Consider the following 8424-nt stretch of genomic DNA (forward strand, 5'->3'; position numbering starts at 1 on the left):
ACCTTTTAAGCTAATATTGTTGTGTTTTATTTCTATGTGTATTAGGAAATTACAGCACATATTCACTCATTAACTATCTTTGGGGGTCATAAAACTCTAATTTATGTTACCCCATACAGAACTTGTGCGCCTACTACTGCTGTATTGTGCATTCGCATTTTTCTGTTTCATGTCCTATTTAATTGGCTTAGTGCGCATACAGGTAGTGCAGTAGTCAAGGAGTGATGACGTAATGTACGTACAGGTGATCGTGACAATTGATGTGTATAGAAAGCAGTTGTTAGTAAGCATGCATTGCGCTCATTGTATGGTCAGTAAACTCCTCTGTAACAAACAAGAGTTTTACTGACAGAGCGGCGCTGAGGCGTCCAACTTTGCAAGTGTCAGAATAAAAACGCGGAAAAAACCAATCTTCTGTTGTCGGGTCCTGCTGTTTTCCTGAAATTCCTACAAACACTATATATGTATTTTGCACACACCACTGAACTTTGGTGAAGGCTTCCCTTTCAGCTATCCACAATGGGGTGTAACACCAGAGCTGTTGAGCCGCTGTCAGTTGTGAGAGGTGCAGCTGGTTTTTAATTGTTAGTTTTTTTGTTGTCCATATAATTTAAAACAGTTTGATTATCAAAACCTAACCATATGACTCCCCGCCATTCCATATCAATTATCATTATTTGAGCATATTCCTGGTTCCAACTCTGTATCTAAGACAGAGTGGTGCTGAAAGCACCACACATTAATCAGTGAATGAGTGCAGGGGTGAAAATGGATCATGACAAGTTAGTAGAAAGGCTGGGCTGTGTAAAGTGTGGACTGGGGAGCTGGGATTTTAAAAGTGCATTGGACAAGAAAAAGCAGATCTAAATAGTAATACTCCCCTTTGTGCACTCTCTGAGCTTCTCTTGTACGAATCCATTCACTCCTGTCTTCAAGGGTGGAAAATTAACAAGGCAATAATTATTACATCATTATATCATTTTAATATCTCTGCACAATAGAAAGTGAGCAACATTTTTTTTTTTTATTATTAGTAATTAGTTATTGTTTTGAAGAATTTAAAGGGACATTCCTTCGGAGCACACGTAGTGTTGAGGCCTCTGGACTTGCTCTTGCTAGAGAGAGAGGGATGGTAAACTACTTGAGATGGTTTTTGGGTTCTTAAACACACAATATATCTTCTTTATGGATCAATAACTTCAAAATAAAACACAGAACGTGTAAAAATGTGAGCAGTTTAAAAGCTTAAAGAAAAGGAATTGCAAGAGATGGGTAAAAGCAGGTGCCTCCATGAAACAAAAAAAAAGTCCACATTGTATGAACAAAAAACAATATCCAAGAAAATAATGTATTATTCTTATTGATAATGGTAATCTACATCATTAGAAGTCTTCTATTTTAGAGACATAAATGTCTGGTGACAGATTGCAACCCTACTGGTAAGTATATCTTCATAGTAGATGTTTATATCGACTGAATTGACATATGTAGATACATTCATACTAAAAAAAAATAAAGATAGAAGAAATAAAAAGAAATTCAGTTAAGCGAAAGTAGCGTACTGCACATTAATTTGTTAAACCAACTCAAGTAATCACTTGTTATATGAGAAATAAACTTCTAAAGGAGTATTTTGTCAAGTTTTGCTGGTTAGGCTAATGTTTAGCAGGAATAAAATGCTGTTTACCTAGCAGTATCTAGAGGAATTGTTGTTGATCAGCATCAAACTTTATTCCTTTACTCACCAACAGCTGTCTCAGGGTTGGAAAGAAACACAGATGTTAACTTCTTGTTTTGCTTTGTATTGTCTATCTACTCTCTTTTCCTCTACTGAAGTTAACAATCGCCTAACCAGCTAGACCCTCAGCTCCGTGTCAGCACTGTCCTCGTCACTTTTCTGATACCGAGTTACTAGACAGCGGTCCAGTCTGCCTGAAGAATCTGCTGCTCAGAGGATGTATTATATACTATTGTCTTGTAGATTCAACTATGGGCTGAAGCTCTTGGCAAACTGGTTAGTAAATGCAACATGTTAATGCTAATTGTTGGTATACAGGCAATAGAAACACTTACAAGTAGCTCCTTTATAGCAATTTAAGAAACAGAGATGTTATATTGTGTTTGGATAATAATCAAGTCCCATTTAGCAGCTCTTGATTGAATTTTTTGTATCAATTCATTCATAAATTAAATTCAAGAGGTAGGCACTGAAAAGGCACATTAGAGAGTTGCCACAGATGCAGTATTTTGTGTGTTTACTGAGTGCTTAATGCTACACTTGATTAGAATGAAATGTTCACATCTGTTCCTCTGTGTGTGTAGATCTAGATCTACTTCATGGATAAAATGGTGTTCCACAGAGTACCGTACCGTAGTCGTTTCTTCTCTGATGTTAAGAGGCTTGTGACACAAAGAGCCACGGAATCTTGCTCCACATGACTCTATCTCTGAGCTCAAAAAAGTGCAGCTCTGGCTCTGATGAACTTTGAGACTTTAGTCTCACTGCCTTTAGCCAGACCGATGCTGTCTTTACAGATGAAGAAGATGTCCAGCAGCCGGAGGAAAGAGAGCATTGAGTGCGATGAACCTGCCCTGGCTGGATTATTGGAGAGAGCGAGAGGCCCTTTGACTGCTGCCTGACCAATATCTGGGATGTCTGAGCCACCCCTGGGCACATTGCGTAAACGCTTTGACCTTCCTGGGCCACACACCTTAACCAACACTGCTGAATCAGCTCTTCACTTTGCGCAACACCTTAGCTGCAGAGGCGCAGAGGCAGCAAGAGGCAGCATCAACAAGTGAATCAATGCCTTTTCCAAAAGCATAAACTTTACTGAGGAACCTTGCCACTCCCTGAGCCACATCATCTGCACGACTATGCTTCTAATTTTAGTCTTCTTCAGGCAAAAGTCCCAGAGGGAGCTGTGACGGACAGTTACAATTTATTATGCCACTAATGCAAAATGTGCATTTTATTTTGTTCATGAAATGACTGTTTACCTTTTCTCAAACTGCTCGCAGATTATCTGGATGGTCTGTATGTATCTGTCCAACTGATACGACAGCACTTCTGCATTCTGGAGTCTGGGAGTAAAGAAGACTCGTGCATCTCTTTTAAACTCGAGGAGGAGGGGGCAGATTAGTCGTGCAGCAGCGATGACAGCCTGAATGTTTTCAAGGGTGATCATTCCAGGTAGAACTAACACCTGGTTTTCCATGAACACGTGAAGTGAGGTGACCGCCAGCTTCTCCACTGCATCCAGGAAGCAGTCGAGCTTCTCCAGGCCTCCCAGAGTGTCCTCCAGCACAGCTGCCAGCTCCTTCTCCAGCTCCTCACAGGTTTGTTTTCCTTTCACCATGCTGTCCATATATTCCAGAAAGGCCTTACCTTTCTCCTGTGACTTGGCAACATGGCTGAGGCTCAGGTCAGTTTTGTCAAACCTGTCTTTGATGTCCTTGATCATCTTGGATTCCTCCTCCCTCGCAAGCACCCATTTAGAGACCGTCTCACAGAATCCTCTCACTGAGGCCATGGAGACGAGGGTGTCTGTGACGTAGTGGCACAAAGCCTCCTGTAGTTCCTTTCTGTAAGACAAAACAACAACCTTGTTTTCTGACCCACTGAGCTGTTATTGTGCAGCAACTCTCACTGAAAGAACTTTTGTGACTCCATCTTAGGTTTGTGATCATTTTTTGTCTCTGTTTGGTTATTTTGCTTCTTTTTGTAGTTGTTTTGTGTTTTACAGAGGAACAGAACATCCAGTTAGGACGAGCAAATGATTACAATAACACACAAAATTTCTACAAACAGAAACAAAGCGACACAAACATACTACAAAGACACAAACTAACTACGAAAAGACAAAATATGACTACTAATCGATCCAAAAAACTACTGACAGACACAAAAAAACGACAAAAAGGAACAAAATAGCTACAAAAAGACACAAAACCACGATTCCAGACACAGACACAAAATGACTTCAAACAGGCACAGACGTGTGCAAAAAGACACAAAACAACAACTACTACTACTACTACTACTACTACTACTACTACAAAGATTGACAAAGAGACATAAAGAGACACAAATGACGACAAAGTGTTGCAAAGAGAAAATAAACGACTACACACACAAAACAGCTACAAAGAAACAAAAACACTACTGACTTTCACTATCTCACCGCCTGGGCAGTCTTGGACTTTATACATTTAGATTGCACTGTTAAAATGGCTGAAGAAATGCTGGAATCATTATTGAATTTTATACCCTCACAAAAAGGTCTGCTCAGGGTGTGTCACTGTTTTTATTTTTCTCTTTGCATTTGCACAGTCTGACCAGCAGATGTTGCCAGAACACACAAGTGAAAAGGTGAGTTCAAGCTTACAGAAAGTTTCATTTCTGTCGTCGTTGTGTTATGTGTAATTATGATTCTCTGTACATGATTATTTGCAGTGTTACAGTGTATATTTAAAACTGTAAAATTATTTGTACAATGATGAATAATACAATCAATGAAAAAACAAAAGCTTCAAGGCTTTTATTTCTCTATTTGTTGCCTTTTTTATTCATTTCTACAGTGGTGGAAGATGTATGTAAAACCTCTACTTAAGTAAAAGTACTAAAATAACAATGTAGAAATACAAGGTAAAGTCCTACATTGAAAGAACAAATAATTATCAGCAAAATGTAGTTAGTAGTATCAAGAGTAAAAGTAGTGGCCCAAATGATGATAAAATAACATACAGTATATGACATTATCAGATGCATAAGTAGCATTTAACTGGTCCAGGTGGAGCTGGTTTTAATTATTTCATATACAATGAAGCAATTTGGTCCAGTGTTTCTCAAACTAGAGGTTAGGAGCCTCCAGAGGGTCACAAGATAAATGTGAGGGGTCACAAGATGATTATTGGGAGAGGAAAGAAGAAAAAACAAAGGTCTGATGTACAAATTTGGATTAACTTTTCAGACTTTTCCAAACAAGTTATTGTGTTGCTTCAAATATTTTTCTTTTATATCGGGATCAAATATCTATATTTCGGTAACCATTCTCCTTTCACCTTATTTGACCCTTTTCTGTCACTCGGTTTTTCTCTTATTCTGTTCAAAAGATTCAAACTTTACCTTGCACCAGACATTTTGTCTCCTTGGTGTGAAGTCTTCAGCTGCTCACTGGGGCTTCAGATAAAATAGAAAAGAAGGAGATTGGACGCTGTGTCAAAGAACACTGAATATGTTGAAAGAACAAAGTCACCTCTCAGAAAGCAACTTCACCAGGTGTGTGTGGTTTCATTTTCCTTTCTCCACATCAGCAAGTTGAATCACGTGCCTGCACTTAACTTGTTCCAGACTCAGAGGTTATTAAGGAGGCTGAGACTGTGAAAAAGTGTTCAGTCCTTCATGTGCTGTCGCTCCTCCTCTTGAGAAACTGCGGTCGGACCAACCGTCAATCACATTTCCATACTCGTCACAGTGAAATGATAAAATGTTTAAAATATGTGTAAAAAAATTAAAAATAAAATAAAAAAATAAATAATAACAATAATAATAACTTTACTATTTTACTTGTATAGCACATTTCATACCAGAAATGTAGCACAAAGTGCTTTACAACAAAGAAATCACATGCACCAAGTGCTTCACATGGAAAGAGGTCAAAAACATGTAAAAGCATTGATTTAAAATGAAAAAACATTAATGTAAAATGAGATGAAATAATAAATCATTAAATAAGAAGACATTTAAAAGAAGTGCTGAGCAGTGCATAAAGCTAAAGTGAAGAAATAAGTTTTGAGCTTTCTTTTAAAAGTGCTCAGTTTAGTTTAGTAAAAGACTCTTCATGAGAACGACTTACAGCGACTGGATCTGAAGACTTGGAGTCTTAAGATACCACACACTGATTTTATCTGCGGACAGTCGACACGAACTCAGCCAGACTGGACCAGAACATGGTCCGATCAGTAAGGCGATTGTTAGGTTTGATAGACACAAGTAGAAGCTTCACTACAGCAATATAAGTGCACAGAAAATAGACATTAAAATAAATGAAAATATCAAAGACTTAAAGGGATGCATGTATTAATTTTTACGCAGCAATACTATGAAATGAATTCAATCTGAGGTATTTATCATTGTAGAAGAGGGAAGAACAACCCAAGTTACAGGGGAAGGAAGAGCGCTTTACCAAGGGCCAGCCTTTATATTAAGGTCACCAAAATGATTATTGTTGTCATCATCATTGTTTTATTAGATTTGTTGTTGCAGCTGTTGTTCCTACTGTCAGTTAGTCTAGGATTTATTATGTTTGACATGTGGGTGTGTGGTGAACATTGTGCAAATATAATGGAGAATCTCACCTAATCTCTGCACTTGTTTCCTGCTTTTTTTTTTTTGGTCTTTTCAGCACAGATTCGCTGGTTGTAGTTCTTCTCTCCAAGTCTGTTCTGTTCCCCCTTCAGATAGGATTTCCCTCCAGTTGAAATTACGTCTCCAAGAGTGGCCCCAAGTCTCTGTGTTAAGCTAACTAGCATCTGACAAGAGCTTCATGTTTAACAGACAGCCATGAGAGTGGTCTCAATGTTCCCATATAACTTACTGCTGAAAGCAAATGAGAGTTTAAGTGTCTCATGTTAATTTAGTGTCACCTTGATTCATTTGAAAATCTTGAAATGGTACCTCATGAAATCCACAGTATTGCTGTGCCACATTTTAACTTTAAAATGGGTCGAATCAAATCTGTCCAAAAATGAAAACAAAAGAGGTGAGAACTTAAAAGTTGAAAAAGTTAAATGAAGGCAAGAAATTATTGAGAAAGAAAGAAAGACAGAAAGAAATGAAAAACAAAATAAAGATAAAGTAACATGAGGAGAGGAAGGGAATCAAGCAGAATGAATGAAACAGAAAAAGCAGTGTGATATTCATTGATCTCGCATCTTGTTTTACTGTTAGAAGCAGAATAAAACACAAACAGGTTCAGTCAGAAGTGAACAAAGTACACAGCTCCATTACTTTAGTCAGGGTTTAGATCCTCCTGGTCAAATATTACTCCAATACAAGTGAAAGTTGTTTTACTTGATTTAAAGTACTGGAGTACTTGATTCTAAAATACTTATGTTGTTCTACATTTATAGAACCTAATGACTGAACTGACTGTAGAATCTGGAGAATAAAAGCTTGTAGAATATGATACAAAGACTGTAGACATGGACATTAAAACAACTGAATCAACAAAAGGAGCCTTAGTTTTTCGTATTTTTTATTTTTTTATTTGTCAGTGATGAAGTCTGGTTGTGTAAACACAGCAAACATTTCAAACTGAATGAATCTTTCTTTATTTCTAAACCTTCAAACACAGACTTCAGATCAGACCATGGTCTCTGCTGAAGAATCTCCTGCCTCATCTTTATCAGAGGCAGCCATGGTTAGGACACTGACAGGTTCAGACATGACTGACAGTGGAGGAGTTGGCTGTGATTGGTTTTTCTCCTGTGATGAACACAGTGTATGGTCAATCACATTTTCCATAGGCTAATAAAAGAAAGTTCATTCAGCTGACTAAAAGCTGCTTCAAACTTCGTAGTATGTGGAGTCAAAAGTAGCCGATAATATTTGTCTTTTAAGCGTAGTGGAGTAAAAGTCAGTTTCCAAATAGCTAATATACTTAAGTACAGGTTTCAAGTAAATGTACTTACTGTCCACTCCTGCTCTTTTATGGTTATCTTTATCTAAGGGGAAGCAATTTATTTTATCTCCTCCTCTGACACCTTTTTTTTTTTTTTTTTTTAAACATATGGACACAACGCTACAGTTTTCATTTCCAGCAGAAAGCTGTTAAACAGTTTAGATAAGAGTTTGTTACTTTAAAAGAAGTAATGTTCTTTCAGGTCCTATTTTTTATTCTTTAGATTATTCTCTTTTTACCCCTTGACAACATGGTGGCCCTTGTTTTTTGATTCACAGGTCTATGGTTCTTAATAAAACAGAGGGAAATAAAATTGTTATCTCTCTATAAATGTTGCTCTAGCAGGTATTTCATGTGACATTTGCCTCCACACACCTTAACCCTTCACTCTGTTTCATAAAAAATGTTTTCCTAAAACATTACTGAGATTTAATTATAATTGTCAAAAGTCTAATGTAAACTTGTGTCTGGTCTGAACATGTTTAAGAACATGTGTTTGGGGGAGTGAAAGGTGTGAATAGATTTTGCAAAACAGTCATGTTTGTCACAGTCACATATTGAGGGTAACACTCATCATTTTTAAATTAAGAAACAGAACAGCTCTTTAGTTTTCCGCAGTGAGTTGAGAGAACAACCTGCGTCTCTCTCTCTCTCTCTCTCTCTTTCTCAAATATTGTAATTCAAATGGTCAAAATCACTAAGTCCATGTCCTACCCGCTGGGGACAGAAGTGCAGTCCA

At 37.5% G+C, this 8424-nt stretch overlaps 1 protein-coding gene across 1 annotated transcript in view; it reads right to left on the bottom strand.

Moving 5' to 3' along the window:
* Nucleotides 1-6386, bottom strand: part of LOC111217736 — a 16473-nt gene extending 10087 nt beyond the window's left edge. Inside the window, exons 1-4 of the mRNA XM_022739722.1 lie at nt 6361-6386; nt 5129-5182; nt 3001-3585; nt 2835-2922 (exon numbers count right to left, since the gene is read on the bottom strand). Of these exons, the coding sequence (XP_022595443.1) occupies nt 2835-2922; nt 3001-3585; nt 5129-5142 (687 nt within the window). The 5' untranslated portion in view covers nt 5143-5182; nt 6361-6386. The remainder of the gene's footprint in view (nt 1-2834; nt 2923-3000; nt 3586-5128; nt 5183-6360) is intronic.
* Between the last annotated feature and the right edge of the window lie 2038 nt (nt 6387-8424).

Source organism: Seriola dumerili, unplaced genomic scaffold (genome assembly GCF_002260705.1).
Source record: "Seriola dumerili isolate Sdu_G_001 unplaced genomic scaffold, Sdu_1.0 BDQW01000044.1, whole genome shotgun sequence".
Lineage (NCBI taxonomy): Eukaryota > Metazoa > Chordata > Actinopteri > Carangiformes > Carangidae > Seriola > Seriola dumerili.